Source organism: Ambystoma mexicanum, chromosome 3p, assembly GCF_040938575.1.
Source record: "Ambystoma mexicanum isolate Mex_15411 chromosome 3p, UKY_AmexF1_1, whole genome shotgun sequence".
In the NCBI taxonomy this organism is placed as follows: Eukaryota; Metazoa; Chordata; class Amphibia; order Caudata; family Ambystomatidae; genus Ambystoma; species Ambystoma mexicanum.
In genome coordinates this window covers 839,912,678-839,929,184 of record NC_090925.1, presented here as the reverse complement: position 1 = coordinate 839,929,184, position 16,507 = coordinate 839,912,678, and the positions used below count along the sequence as shown (strand labels likewise).

Genomic DNA, 16,507 nt, shown 5'->3' with positions numbered 1-16,507 from the left:
GGTGCCTGTACATATTTCAGTGAATCCAATGAAGATTCAACCCACAATCATTTACGGACTTGCAATCAATTGCCCTTTCCTATTTCAATTCACACGTTAGCCCAGAAATTATGCTTACTCTGGCATCAGTATATATCCTTCACAACAGCGCATGACAGTTTGAAATATTATCGTATATTCCTATAGTGGACCGTCAAAATATCAAAATGTAGATATATATTAGCCCTCCGTAACCATATTTCTTGGACGTACACTATTCGTACACTGGTTTTTCACATGTCACTTGCCGTGCTCGAATTTAGCCTTACTAAAAATTCAGATACATTTAAGTCTTAGTCACACTTTTGGTATATGCGGTTCCCCTGAAAGACATCGGATGAGTGCTTTCGATAAAACAAGCGCACATGAAATGACAATTCTCATTACTTCCGGCTTGGAATGAGTTACCAAGCAACAGGGCCACGTGACACCGTCACCTGACCAACTTAGAGACGGTTACTATGGTAACCCCCACTCACTGCCGATGCTTGCAGTGTTTGAGAAGCTATCTGCCATTGTGCACACAAAATATTTGGAGCTCATGCCGGTAAGCCCGAGTTGCCCCATCTTTCCTTGTTAGCTCATTCAGATTGTTTGTATCACCAAACAACTAAAACACGTTGTTATAACTATCTTGCAGATTACGGCCGATATCAATGGGAAAGCACTATAAACACGTGCGTGATACTTCACTCCTGCTGCATCAGTGGCACATTAGTCGAGTAATAACTACGGCTTGACGTTCAAGATAGGTAACTACAGCTTTCATTTTGACAAATCATACGAATAGTCAATTTCACAACTATCACTGCTAAATAAACAGTGAGTGCAGCATTTTAGGCTAATTATGCGCTGTATGCTTAATGGTTTCACAGCTCTCAGACCTGGCCAGCAAACGCTTTCGTGTATTACCATTTCCACAGCTTTTTTAAGCACAACCATGAATTAATCAAGAATAATTACAACAAGGTATGCCCTGATTTATCTGTTTATTTAATAACAAGTTGAGTTACTAAGTGTACGCATTATTCTAACGTTATGTCCCCATTTTTTCTTCTCTCCTGTTTCTTCATGTTCATTGCTCCGACCCTCTTCCCCCTACTCTGGTTGTTTTGGGTCAATAATAGCCAATGTTTAGCAATCATATAACAGTTCAAGTGTTAAATGTATTTGTATGCCCCGAGGACGGCCTTTTTGGTTGAAACACGTGTTGGCAGGCATCACATGGCATTACATGGAATTTCTTGGCATTACATAGCATTACATGGAAGGTCTTTAGCATAAGGCTTTTCTTTAATTGCTTCAATTCAACGGCATTATTGTTTTTTGGTACATTGCCTTGGCATCACATGGCATGACATGGAATTTCTTTAGTACAAGGCATTTTTCGCAATTGTTTAAATTCAACGGTGTCATTGCCTTTTGGTACATTGTTTTTCGGCCATTCTGGTTGACTATCGCTTTCTGGCATAATGCCTGTATTACAAATGTGTATGTATATATGTATAGGTAAAAAACATCTCATGGAACTTCTTTAGTATAAAAGGTTTATTTTGCTTTGTTTTAGTTTTGATTCAACAAACACATGAATTTAACAATGTGTGTCTTTTCTCCTGTGAATGAACACTTTTTCTTTTGAATTAAAAATTAGTTAAAAATCAATTGAACGTATTTCGTGATTACTTCCCCATCAACTTTCTTTAACTTACCACAGCAAGTGGTTTCTAAATGTTTAAGCGCAGCCTGTGTAGATGGTAATCCTCAACAATTTGGTAAAATGAAAGTGAAGACAGCCTCCTCCATGTACAGCTCTGGTCTGGCTGCAGTAAGCAAAAGCTCCCTGTAGGGGGCTTTTGCTGCTTGTTTAGTGCCGCCAGGGCAGAGCTTAACGTGAGCTGAGGAGGCTGCCTGAAATGACAAAATGGATGCTCCCATGTAAACGCTTTGAGCCTCGTTTGCTCAAAAGTTTACATAGGAACTTTCTTTAAAAACATGTTTAATGTGTTTTTGATTATTGCCCATCTTTTGGGACAATAACATTTTGGAGTGAACTATTACTTTAAGGTAAGGAAATATCCCCCGAGCCAACAGAGCAACTCAGTACAGAGGAAGAGTTTGCAGCAGGGGAGACTTCAGGATCTGCAGCCCAAAACCTGGTCTGTGAATTCCTTGTCATGAAGTTTGAAGACAGGACTCTGGAAGGGATTTTGCAGCAGAGATCAACAGGGAAAGATCCAGGCAAGAGTTTCTTCGCGGCTCTGTGGTTTTGGCGTCTTTTTCGATAGCCAGAAGAAGACTGAATATCACTGGTCAGATTCTCTGTGCTAATCTGGTGCACTCTGGTGAGGGGATTTTAAGGACTCTATTCGATGCCACCGAACTTTCAGCTTGATTTGGATGACCGTTCACCACCCGATGGCTACAGGTCCCAGGGTATTGCAGCCAGCAAATTCGCGGGCATGTCGTGGGATTTCTCAAAATGCAGGTCGTCTTGAGTCTAGTGGATCTCAACAGGCTCTGGCTCATTTTTGGTGTCCCCAGGTTGCTTGGAAGGAAGGGCTACAGCATGCTACGGTTACAAAGCAGGCTCTTCGGTCGCTGGAAATCATCGTAGCCGCGTTTTCATCATCTTTATCTTCCTCTTCGGATTCAGGTCCAGTGATCGACTTGTCAGCAGCTTCCAGGTTCGGAGTATTTAATTTGAACTACAACACAACGTTTGCAATCCCTCCCTGCATTTTACAGAAAGGGGCAGTCTTGCTCTCCAATCAGGACAGCCAGCCCCACCACTGCGAGTTGGTTCCTTTCAGGCAAGGTGAAGGACAAAGGGCTACACAATTGTGGACCTTTCCCTCACTTCCTGCCTTCTCATACACTCTGGGATTCCCACCGAAGACGGAGCCCATCAGTTTAGAAACATTGTGGCCCTTCTGTACATTAACGAGACTAATTTAACAGCCTTCAAATAATAAGACTAAAAAGTCACCAAGTTAAAACCACTGCCACCAGCCATTGCAATTGTAACAAAAAATGCTACAGGCATACAGGCACGCAAACTGATATAATATATCCCCCCAGCACTCCACATAAGGTGGGTTCTGCTGGCTCACTCTATAAAACGTAAAAGGGGATGAAAATCCCTCTTTACTACTTGGGAACAATAGTTCACCCAGGTACATGAAAGATAAATTAACAGCAGAGCCCAAAGGGTCAACCCAGCCAAATCATCCACCTGGGTAGAATCAAATGTTTGTTGGAAACCCTGTTCTATGGTCACAAGTTGTAATGTGAATGCACAATTTGGACTGGATGCCCTGCACAACATCTTTGACTATATTTTACAGCATCTCATGGTGCAATTTATTGAACTTTTTGTTTTTATTCATTCTTCTAGTAGTTGTGTGCTACAAGAGTTAAATAAGTATGAAGGAAAGGGGAATGGATGTAGGAATAACCAGTTGTTGACAAGTATTATCTTGGCTGCGCGCTGCTTTGCCAGAGCACCCTGTGCACTATCTGAGTTTTCTGCCTTTAAAACCAAGCTCCCTGAGCCTACAACACCAAGTATTCTGTCTGCAAGTGTGGAGGACTTTATTTGGCTTCCAGAGGGACATGCAATACGCTCCCTTCCTTATTCAGTCTCCCTTGGGCATCCATCCCAGACGCCTCTAGCAAAGAGCCAAAAGCAGCAAAGTGCAGCTCCTTGTTAAGGGCCTAGGGCCCGAATCCCTGTTCAAACCAGGACTTCGCTGATCTTACCCTTTACCTGACTTCTGTTTCCACTCGTAGGGATCCTTCCTATTGACTATACATTCACTGCAAAGCTTCTGTTGCCTCACAGGACCAAGAAACATTGCTGATGTGGGTCTGTTAACTGTCAATTGGTTACCTTTAGCCCCATTCAAGCCCAAGACAGACCTTGCACCTCCTTCTAGTTAGGCAACCATCCACCTCTTCCCTTTTCACTCACCCGCCAACCCTCCTGCTTCCTATTGGGCTTCACCCTTTCTTCATTGTCTTTACTTGCCTATTTCTTCTACCCTTCATCGGTTCCATGTAGTAATGTCGCCACAGAAATCTCGCCATGCAAAAATATCGCCGAAAAATAGCCGTTTTTTGTGGCAACATTATTGCATGGATCATGCGGGGGACACCCCCGCAACCCCAAATTTTTTTTTTGTCCCTGTCCCCATATATATGGTCACCCATATAATATCGCTGCAACCTTTTCCCGGCGATATTATTTACGGTGACCATATATATGGGAATAATATTACCCGATACCCCTTCATCATGTATCTTACCCTCTCATGCGCCTCCTTCCCTTCTCTCATAGCCTTCACCCTCACCTTGGTATAACTTCTGCATCACTCTGCAGCCTCTCCATCCTCCTCTGCACCCAAACCCCTCAAATCAGTTGCTCCTGTGATCTCAGGATCTCCAACCTTCACTATCCTCCCTGACCTACCGCACACCACCTGCTCCTCTCCTCCACCTCCCATCACACTTTCGCTAAGTTCAAGAAAGCACAGTGTCTTTGCAACAAGTCTTCCTACCTCACTGACCACTTCACCCTCAACTTTCTCTTCTTAACCATCACAGAAGCCTGTATCTACCCTCATGACTCTGCTACACTATCAGCTTTCTACACCGACTGCTACCTTCTCCTACTCTCCCTGACCCATTGGGAAGGGCAGGAATGTGGGGTTTCTTACCAATAAGACCCTCAACTCTGACCCACTACCCCTACCTGACATTAACTCTTCCTCTTTTGAATATGCCACTATTCAACTCCTTCCTCCTACTCCTCTCACTGTTCTGGCTCTCTATCGATCCACTGGTCCTCTCAACTCTTTCCCTGTTCTGACCCTTCTGTTAGTCCCTTCCGACCAACACCCCCATGTCATTCTTGGAGACTCATCTCCCCAACCCCTCTGCTACAAACTGCCTTGAACTTACCTCTTCTTTCTAACCACTCCCTCTATCTCCACGACCAGCCTACCCAATCTGATGGGAAATCTTTTAACCTTGTATTTAGCTTTAATTCACTCTCTTCCTCTAACGTCTCCATTTAACCCTCTCCCTCTGATCACTTCATTGTTCATTTTAACATCTTGGTCCCGCCACCTTCTACTCCTCATTTTCACTCTTCAATGACAGAGGAAATTCAGGCAGGACTCTCTTGCCCCTTTCCTTGATGATGCCAGGACCTCTCTCTCTTGTCTCTTTCCCTATTCACGCCTCTTCCATTCACCATGCTTTCTCTGACTTTCACTATGCACATACGACTCCATTTGATCAGCACTATCCTGCTTGCAGATTCACACCTTCAATTCTCAACCTCGGATCACCTCAGAAACTCGTCCAATGAAACAAACCTGTGCCCTGAGTCACGACGCTGGTGAGAATTAAGGACACCTACCCTACAAAAGCTCTCTTGCTGCTCTAACCTCTGCACTGCAGGCTGCCAAATACTGCTGCTTCACAAACCTATTCTCCTCCCTTAACAATCACCCCGGCAAATGTTCTTCTACCCTCCAAGCTTTGCTCACCCCTCCCAAGCCAATATCCATCGCCTCCTCCCTTTCTGCTAATGAATTTGCTCACTACTTTTCCTATAGAATGTGACTCACAGCCCTTCTCCCTCCCTAACCCTTCTTCTGTCCGTCACCTCTCCGGTCTTCTACGCTAGACTACTTCTCCTTTTGAATTAGCAGCCTTTCTTAACAGTGCCAACCCATCTTGCGCTCCCATCTACCCTTTTGCTCCCCAGATGGTCAACATCATAGCCTCTGTTAATAATCTTTTTCTGCTGGACTCTTCCTGCCTCTTTCAAATCTGCAACTGTCTTAACCCTGTTGAAGAAACCCTCTGCTGCACCAAATGCCTCAGCAAACTATTGCCCAGTTTCTATCTTTCCCCATTATTCAAATGTCCTTGAGCGGGTGGTCTTCTATCAGATCACCATGTACTTTTGAGGATAATGGCCTTGGTGATCGACTTCAATCTGGCTTCCGTAGTGTAAACACCACAAAGACTGCACTCCTGCATGCCTCCAGAATTATTTCTAATGCTCACCACTGCAAACTCTCTTCTGTACTCGTCCTTTCAACACCATCAATCTCTCCTCACTCTCCGGGACCTTGATTTTTGCAAATTCTCCTCTTGACTGGTTCGCCTCCTGCTGTGAAGGTCAATACTTTAAAATCTCTTGGTACTTGGAAACCTCTGACCTGCCCTCTCCATGTTTGCATTCCCCAAGGATTAGTTCTTGGACCTCTGCTCTTCAGCCTCTATATCTCTTCCTAGGAGGACTCATCCTTTGCCTTTCACCATCGCCTTTTCTGCTGCACCTGAACCATCACGGAACAGATTAGGAACTGTTTCACTGCAATTAGTCACTGTATGGCTCACTGTTGGCTCTCTGCTGGCTCATGCTGAAATGGAAGTTTCCTTTCTCCCAGCTTCTAATGCCATCTCTATCCTTCCCTCTCCTATCTCCTTCCTGCCTGGCCTTCTTGCTACATCACCCAGGGCTCACAATATTGGGGGTCCTCTTTGTTAGGACTTTCTCTGCTGCTTGTATCAACCTCCTCTACATTCATAAAGTGTCCTCTTTCTTAATGACAACTCTACAAAAACTCTCTATACTCTCATGCTTGGCAAATTAGAGTGCTGTAAGCCTACTCTTTGGGCCTTCCTCTCTACTTGTTCCTCCCTCTAGAAAAAGTCTTAAACATTGCTGCTCACACTCTACCCAGATCCTTCTCCAGTTCTACCTACCGACAACATGCTGGTTGGCTCCCCATGCACACCACTCTCATTTAAAGTTCCTTCTCCTACTCTACAAAGCGATCAGTGTTCTTGCTCCTCAGTACTGGTATGATAGTTTCTTAGTTTACTAACCATCTCGAACCTCCGATCCTCCTCTCTCTACACTCAAACCTCATTGTCCCATACCCTGTAAGTGCCTCCTCTTACTTCTGATTTTTTTCTCCTCCTCGCCATGCTCCAATGGAACCAACTTCCCATAAGAGTCACAGCCAACCCAACTATGGTACTCTTCAAAGCTCGGCTTAAACTTAACTATTGTGCTATAGAGGGAAATCCTATTGTTCTCTCCTTCAGTCCCCGTACCTGACTCTGCCACTGCCTCCAATGATGCTTAGTGTCATTTTGTACATTTAAATAGAACTCCTCCTTCGTTTGAAGCACATTTCCCCTTAGGTTAATGTTGCCTTTGTAAGTCACCTGTTTTCTTATATACATTGTTTTGTCCCTGGTATATGCTCCGCTTTTTTACTTCCTCAAACTGGCTCACCATTTGTTTCCATCTTTCTGTTCTCGTACAGGCACCCTTCATGGGAATGCCTCCATCATATGTACATTTGTTATAAATACTTTCTCATCGAAATTGACATCCTTGTTCTTCAAATAAGATACAGAAAATGTAACTGTGCTCCTGGTTTGTTGTCCCCTCCATACGGACCACTCTCGAGCTGTGTTTGGGGCTTGTGCTGTGTGGGAGGATCCTGTGCAGGATGTGGTTGTGCATGTGCACCTGCATGATTTAATTTTTTTTATTTTTATTTTTTAAACTGCTTCACATCATTATCCAGCCCCATATAGTCTAAGATGGATAACCCATACATTTTTAGGAAAAGAGGCTATTGAGTACAGTAGTCACAACTTTGTTCTTTAATAATGCAGTCTGCCACAAGTCAATGACTATTATAATTTAAGTTTGACTGCATGTCTCAATCCTGCCAATCCCACCTTTGTTTGGCACTTAATTCATCAAATCGGTTTCAGCCTTATGTCTGTACCCTGGTTTGGCTCCCTTGCTTATAGTCAGTTCATGTAATCTGACAAAACCTCCATCTCTCAGTGGGTGTGCCATTGAGGGTCATTTCCACATAATCTTTCTGAAAAATGTATTCAGCAGTGAGTTTCAATGTCAGTTCCCTAATATCTTTCTCTCCTCTCCCACTTTTCCTTTCCCCTCTCACTGCCTTTTTTGCACACATTTTCCTTCCTCCCTCTGCCTCCCCCTCCCCCTCATTCCCTCTTGCCCCCCACCCGTTGCTATTCTTTTGATTCCTCCTTCCTATTTCTTTGCCCTGCACCCTCGTCGTCTCCTTCTTGTTTTCTCTTTCTTCATCTCTCTGCCCCCTCTCACTATCTGCCTGGACGCCCTGAACCCCACTGGCTCTGTCTGCACCCCTGGTCTCTGTTTTTCTCTGCCTGCCCCCCTCTCTCTGCCTGACCCTTTCCTCTCTCTCTCGTTCTCTCTCTCTCTCGTTCTCTCTCGTTCTCTCTTTTTCTCTCTTTCTCTCTTTTTCTCTTTTTCTCTCTTTCTCTCTTTTTCTCTCGTTCTCTCTTTCTCTTTCTTTCTCTCTTTCTCTCTCTCTTTCTCTCTCTTTCTCTCTCTTTCTCTCTCTTTCTCTCTCTCTCTCTCTCTCTCTCTCTTTCTCTCTTTTTCTCTTTCTCTCTTTTTCGCTTTCTCTCTCTTTTTCGCTTTCTCTCTCTTTTTCTCTTTCCCTCTCTTTTTCTCTTTCTCTCTTTTTCTCTCTTTTTCTCTTTCTCTCACTTTCTCTCTTTCTCCCCCCCCCTTTTTTTCTCTCTGCCTGTCTCTCTGCCTCCTAATAGTTCAAGGACGGGAAGGACAGGCATTTAAAGAAGGTGAGTGGATCTGACAGGTACCTATTGTATGGCGCTTGCTTTCTCTCCCAAGGCATGATCATAAACTTTACCAAGTTTCTTCTTGAATAAAGCTTTTTGTGTCTCCTACCTACCCAGAAATCTCCCTCCCCTGCTGCTTGAGCATTATCAACTCTGGGTCTTCTCTAGAAATATAACCCCTTTCCTGGGACTATGGGTCAGCCATGTTGGGGAAGTGCTGTTCTGCTATACTTGTCACCGGGGCATCTGAGTGCTGCTGTCTTGCTTGCATGCAGTGTGTTGGTGAAAACCGAAATTTCTCAGTGCTTATGTTATTAACCTTTTGCGCCAAAATAGGCAGAACTAGGAGAGCCTTGTTGCAGAAATAACCTATTCAGTCCTTGTCCTATCTCTGAAAAGCTGCCTCTGGACAAAGTGAAAGGAAGCCACTTGAAAATGATCGAAATGGAAAGTATCAACAGTACATTTTTAGTAACACACAACAGTACAATCTTGGTGTGAGGGCATTGAAAAAATCCCCAGACTGCAATCAGTAAAAAAAAGGGCATATGCAATAGAGGTCTTAGGAAAGGAATACAGCCAGCTGTTGTGGCCTGAGTAAAGCAATCCGTACAGGGTGGATAGAGAACATGGAAATGAGACTGTGAAAGGGGCTGAGGGTGTTGAATGAGGACCTAAATCCAACAGCGTCCATCAAATCTAGCATCTTTCCCTAGAGACTTCAGCCTTCCTGGAAGCCAAGCCACTAAGAAACCGAGAGAAATCACTAACTGCTCAACGCAATGGTCATCAAGCAACTGGTCACAAAACCAACACTCAACAAAAACAACACACTTGACCTGCTAGTCACCATCTCTCCAGCCATTTAATGTCTTCTCCCACCCACCTTCAGACTGGGCTGCCAATGCATCTATACATATCCTGTCCCACTGCACACACCTCTCCACTGGGACAAGCCCAAACCAATCAAGACACACCACTGTCCTTCAAAAACATTAGTAAACCCAATACCTTTAGCTTTCCCTTCTGGCCTTTTGGAGATCGTCATCATCCACCTCAGCACACTCAACCACACACCGTAACCGAGACCACCAACAACAATGTACCACTGAAACTTGGATTCATCAAACATAAGCCCTCTTTGGTACACTCAGTACATGGAACACTCCTTGCTAACGCAAACTACTACACAACCAAAATGGAAGCATCCAACAATGGGAGAGCAATCTTCCAAGCCTGGAAGTACTGCATTAACAACTTGCCAAACCCTGCAATGCCACATTCCGCTACCGAATACAATTCCAAGTTCTTCGCAGATAAAGGTATACAAGATAAGGTGTCACATTTACCACTGCAAACACACAAGTGTCCTGCCCATACCAGCCCGTAGCCTATCTGGATCACCTGAATTCAGAGAAATAACTCCAGGAGACCAGACAAACTCCCTTGCAAACCTCAGCTCCATCACCTGCATAGACCACATCCTCCACTGTGACGGTATTCACATGAGGCACTTGCACCAAAACATATCCCTCCCATAAGTCATGTTGCCAAATGCACTGAAAACTGCATAGGTAACCCCAGACCCTGCTGAAGAAACCCACACTATAAGACCTGACCAACTGTTGGCTGGTCATGTACCCCCCCCCTACCAAACCCCACCCTTCCCCTTCCTCGCAAAAGCAATAAAAAATGTCACCATCCTTTTGAACCCATCCTCAACATCCTTACAATGTGCATGAACTTTGATGGGTCAGTCCTGCAGTGGTTCACCACTTACATCTCCAGCAGAGACCAATTAACCCGGGTGGATGCCAACAGATCCATTGTAGCCCAGTATCTTGCAGAGGTCCACATGGCTCCCTCCTGTTCCATGCCATCGTAAACCTCTACAAGGAACCTCTGGGGGCACTCACCAACAATGTCAAGATGCACCTATATAAGCAGATGACATGCAGATGCAGTTTAACCTGAAGTTCTATTGCATCAGTAACCTCTATCAAATCAAGCACTCCTTGCCCCTTATATAGGCCTTGATTTCAAGTGCCTGCCTGATGGTCAACTGGACAAAATCTGAATTTATTCTCTAAGGAAATTCCACCAATTGTACTCAAGTCTACAATTGGGTGACCGATGGAAAGCTTAATGGGTTCATGCCTCCACTCTCCCAGTACAGAATTTCCCGGCTTTAACATCAACTGTGACCACTCATTCAGAACATCGCCAAGCAGACCCACAGAGTATGGTACCAACTTAGCTTTGCTCCTGAGTCAAACCCATTATCCCTGCCCGAGTTTTAAAACAGTTGCCTGTGCCTTGATCGCCTCCCATCTGAACAGTGCCAACACCCTACTCTGGAGTCCCGGATGCTACCTTGGTCCCTCTGAAAGATGTCCAGCACTTTTAAGATGGATTTCCAAAGTCAACCCTGGGAATGGATTTTGGGTGGCCAACCTGTTATAGGGAACAGGCAAGACGGTGAAGTCTAGCCAAACCCAATCAAGGTAGGTAGCAGAGCGGTGAGTTTAGACCTAGGAGGCGTGCAAGAGTGGGCTAAAGCTACAATACCACCACACACAGCACCACAATAATTCTGCTTAGATGGGTAGGTACAACAATATATAATGATTTATTAAGCCTTAAAAATACCCACTAAGCAATGAACCCTCTAGAAAACATTGTCACTCTTACTATGAAGTAAGTTTTCTCTTGTGAATAATAGAAAAGCATACAATTCAAAACCAGTGCCATACAGGCAAGTAGTCGTATGCATAAAACACAGTAGAAAAATTTTAGGCAAACACTAAACAAGTTCCCTTTTAATACATCCAGCCTTGAGATGGATTGGGGCATAGAGCCCTAAAGTCATCAGTTCCAAAAGGTATACTTTTAGTTAGGTTTATTGTGTGATTGGAAGGTGCCAGTAGTTGTGATTCAGAGTTCTAAAAAAGTTAAGGAAAGTTCAGGTAAGTAATTCTTTCGATCTCTGTACACTAGGTTAGTCCCAGGAGGGGGATCATTGACTAGACCACCACCGATTTATGTCATGAAAGAGAGGGATCGGGGCAGGGCTTAACGCTCATGTAACCCTAGTGAGGAAGAGTGTGTGGCGGGAAACAGGCATGTTAACTTGGTTATATGTGATTCCATCGCTGGAAATAAACATTGAGGGTGAAAATATATATTTTTTTAACCCACTAAACACCCATCCCAACCTAATTTAGGACTGTTGCAATTATGTAAACAAACTTCAGTCCTAGAAAATTTGGGTAAGGTGTTGGATAGTATCATTCCCCTCAATGTTTATTTCCAGCGATTAAATCACTGAGTACCATTAACTTGCATCTGTACTCAGATTTCTCCATAGACACGACCTTCTGTCCTTGGTCCGGTCGAGGGAGGCCCAGGGGCGCAGGTTCAGGGGTAGTTTTCGGGTGCAGGATTTCTTTTCGGCCGGTCGGTCGCGGTGCCTGTATTGCGGCTCCACACACTGTGTAGCTGAACACCCTGTCAACGAAACTGAGATTTCTATGGAGCAGGCAACCTCAAGAGTCTTCCAGGGACCAAAGCAGACTGGTTGCACGGGAAGTCACCACGATCAGGGAGCGACAGGCTATATTCAGGTGGCAAACAAATGAGCAGATACAGCACAGCTTCTGTTGAGACTAAAGGTTGAAAATGCAGCAGCAGAGGTCTTGTAGTAGCTCAAGCTAAGGTCCTCCAAGGATGCACTCTGAACGTTGACTACTGCACCGAGGTAACCCAGGAAGGAAAGAGCTTGTCAGTCCACTGGGTCACTTGCGTAAGCACGGATCCCCGAGCAGAGGGCCACACTGGTTGTTTCTACCGTTCCAGGGGTCAAAACATCGAAGGTGTTCTTGAGGTCAGGCCGATGACCATGGATTCACCAGGACTTGGCTGGAAGCAATGCTAGCCAGCGTCAGTGGTAATCCTCTGGTTATCATCGGCTGCACCATTTCGTGAGTGTGTTGCACCGATGATGATTTGTTGAGTGGCTGCAGGAGTCCTCCTTTTATCAAGACAAAGACGGCCACTTTTCCCATGAAAGGGCATGCCATATATAGCAATTCTGGACCCAAGAGGGCAGAAAGAAGGCCAAATAACAATATGGACAAAGGACATGTGAAAATCTTGTAGCACATACATTTTAAAGTGTTAGCCACTCCTAGTAACCATTTGTGGTAATTGCAAAAGCGCACAAGTAAAAAGTTCACAACACAGTAGAAAACTATCTGCTGCCACCAGCCCATCCTATACATCTTGCATTTGTAACCAATAAGCCACATAAGAAAAAGTTCTAATGATACACTAGGGAGATGTGCAGCTTTAAAAATACAAGAAATCCACCAGTTCTGAAAGTCTTTGGGACTAGCCAGCAAAAAAGTAAAGCAGAAGTCTTTATGTACCTCCAAAACATCAGGTCAGCAGAAAAAACAAAGCAAAAGGAAAGGGTGTCCCATAGAAGTCAATGGGAGGAAAGCGACAAAAACGAAATTGTTCCGTACAAGCACTTTTCAACATGTCTCATCACAGGACTAAGAAAATTGAACCACATCGTGCCTATACTTAGAGCTACACTAGCTACCCCTTATGTGCACATGTTTGAGACTGCCTGCATCACATGCAAAGCAGTCACAACCAAAATACCCCTCTACTTGGCCGAGAAGCTCACTGTCTCTGGAGACCAATTTATGACCTGAATCACATTGTTGGACTGGTAACACCTGCAAAAAGGGGGAAAACAATAGATAACTGGCCTTTTCCTACCCCACATCCTGTCTCTGGGAAATTCCAATAAGACTGGCCCCCTCCATCCTACGCCTCAGTAAGGACCTGAAGACCCTACTCAACAACATATCTTGCTGATCGCTCCACTCAACCCTACTTCGTTCCCTCTGCATCTCCCCCCATTCCATGCCTATTCCCGCTACCTCTGCTAACCTGCATGCTACAAGTAACCCTCTGGTGAATCCCCAATGGGGGTAGCACTCCTTTGACTCCTAGCCAGCTTCACACTTTATGACTGAGTGGACAGGAAGGTGACACATGCAGGATTTGGGAGTATATAATGGGTACACAAATATGCACCTAGCCCCTGTACTTCACTTTCTCAGCATTGAGGGTGCAGAAAGTAATTGTACTTGTTAGAGTGTGGAAAGGACACCAGAGCTGAGGTTAAATTGACATAGATGGGCCTGAGTAACACGTGGCGCACAGGTGCTTCTAATGGCACAATGTAATGGAGGGGCTGAGTGCAGAGAAACAAGACTTATAGAGTTTAAGAGCAGAGGGTGGAACATTTTGCTGGCGTTGTTGGCACAGAAAGGAAACCTTTGACGGGGGCAGAAAGATGTTACCATGGACTTAAGCCTAGGAGGGAATCGGGGGCGGGAGGGCACCTAGGCTTAAGCCCTAGGAAGATTACTGGGCTGAGGCAAAGTAAAGCCAATGGGATGATTTTGAGAAGAAAGAACAGATGCCTGCTGGGCCGTATGGTACAATGATCTTGAAGTGAGGCGCTACTTGATTTTAAGGGGAGAGTCATTTGAACTTTTTTGGCACAGAAAGGAGTCCTGTACATGGACCTAAGCCTAAGTAATGAGTGCTTCAGATTCTAATCTCATTGAAAGGGCTATGCTATGCTTGATTCTGGGCTCTCAATGCCCTTATTAACCATATACTAGTATTTAGTGGAAAGTGTGGGGTGAAATGCTTGACTTTAACTCTGTTTATGTCACTTTCTCAGAAACCGAAGCCACCTCAGGGAGAGACGGAGCTGGTGGTGCAGTCGGAGAAGTCGCACCAGCGGGAGAAGTTGGAGCGTTTCAAGCTGATGTGCCAGATGTTGGAGCGGGTAAAGGATTCCTCGAGCTCGAGTTCGAGCTCAGACTCTGACTCAGACACTGACTCACGGGGCTCAGACGCCAGCAGTGATGGAGGTGGCTCCAGCCCAGCAACCTCACCAACCCGGGAGCAGCGGTTGGCAGCTCTTGGCTTTAGTGCGAGCGATGAGGACGAAGAGGAGGATGACGACGAAGAGAGCCACAATGGTAGCTCGGATGCCCGCAATGGCAAAACCAAGCCTCGCATGAACTCTCAGGAGAAAGAGAACAATCACCATACCACTAAGGGTGCCAAGCAGCCCCCAGGCAGGAAGGCGGGCCGGCCTGCTGGACAGGTGGGGCTGCGTATCGTGGCCCGGACACAGTTCCTCAACCGGCCACTGGTGCCATCCCCCCCCAAACCCATGCAGATGGAACGGCATTTGGTGAAGCCGCCTCCTGACAGCCCAGAGCCGGACTCTCTCCCATTGGACAGCGGCTCGGACCATGTCATGCAGCGTGATGTCTGGCTAGCGGTCTTCCAGTACCTCAGCTACCGGGACTTGTGTGTATGCATGCGGGTGTGCAAAACCTGGAGCCGCTGGTAAGAAGGGCAATGCCCATCTCCTTTTCCTATTAAGAAGCTGTGCAGAGTCTGCTTTCTCAGTTAGAGTTGTGCATTTTCTCATTGTCATTGTTTTAGGTATTTTCTATAGTTCCGACATGTTTCCTTTTGGCCGTGTCTGAGCATTCTGATACCATGTAAACTTAGATATGCAATAGCAGTTGTGAAATTCTGAATATGTAGACAGTCACAGCATGAAGAGTATGTATGCTATGCATTATGGGGGTTGCTGAAGGTAGGACTGTAAACTGCAGTCCTGCCTTGTTGTACACAGATGCTCTCCTGATTAACCCCAAATGATATGTCAGAACAATGACCGGCTCAACAAGTCTGATTATATTTCCTTCTTGTAACTGCATGTAGGCAACTTTTTTTGTCTCTGATTTATACCTTGGCTGGCAATCTCCCTAACTCAAATTTCATTTTGATAGTTGTAGGCTTTTTGAAACTGCTTTCTATTTCAGTTTCACACTATCAATTTAGCATACTTCTCTTTTCCCAGGTGACCCCGCTTTTGAGCAGGACTGCCTAAGTGTTCCTTAATGTGGATATGCTTCTCCAACATGCCCTTAAACTATGCTCCTGCTCTAGTTTTACAGGGATTCTTTATGGACTGGGTCCCACCAAAGACCATTTGCTACAGAGAGCCAGGATTGGTGGCCCGTGCTAATGGGACCAGAATGAAAAGTCTTACATTCCACGTGTCTGAATTCTGCCGTTTTAGCACGTTCACTATATGACCAATCTCCTAAAGAGATGCTGAGTAGGCCTGTATCAGGCACCGGACCCAAAAAGGGCCTCTTTTCGCATGCCGAAGGGCAAGCAGCAAAACCTTTGATGCCCTCTTCTAACGTGTCAAAAATGCAAGAACTCGAACAGGTTCTGAATATGCTTATAAAACATCAAAAAACACCCACATTTCTACTAACACGCCCTCTAAGCGGCCTCCTTCACAGGATAGTGGCTACACTACATCTGAGGACACTTTATCATGAACACTACATCAGAAAATGCAGACCCCCTTCGAGACCCCTGCCCCTCCTGTTTTGCCAAGGTCCACTGCATGGACACCTGAAAGCTTTGAACAGGGTGATGAAAAGGATCTCTTGTTTCGTAGATTTCATGGACCGCCACCTAGAGGAGTTTAGAAACCCACAGGGTCAAAGGGGGTCTTGTGGTGAACCACCTTCTAAGGTGTTACAGTTAGACAGTTCCCAACACAGCACTTCTACTCAAACTCTTGTCGCCTCACATATTCAAGACCCCCACAGGACTTATATATTGTAGATTATTCAGACTCGCAGGATCCAGGTTCTCA

At 45.2% G+C, this 16,507-nt stretch overlaps 1 protein-coding gene across 8 annotated transcripts in view; it reads left to right on the top strand.

The window, feature by feature from the left end:
• The window catches only part of FBXL19 (F-box and leucine rich repeat protein 19), a 664,561-nt gene that overhangs the window by 312,768 nt on the left and 335,286 nt on the right, over positions 1 to 16,507 (top strand). For 6 of the 8 annotated variants that reach the window (XM_069651935.1, XM_069651934.1, XM_069651938.1 and 3 more), the window contains 2 exons: positions 8,689 to 8,721; positions 14,489 to 15,168. In XM_069651935.1, the coding sequence (XP_069508036.1) occupies positions 8,689 to 8,721; positions 14,489 to 15,168 (713 nt within the window). The remainder of the gene's footprint in view (positions 1 to 8,688; positions 8,722 to 14,488; positions 15,169 to 16,507) is intronic. The other 2 variants (XM_069651940.1, XM_069651939.1) reach the window with 1 other exon arrangement.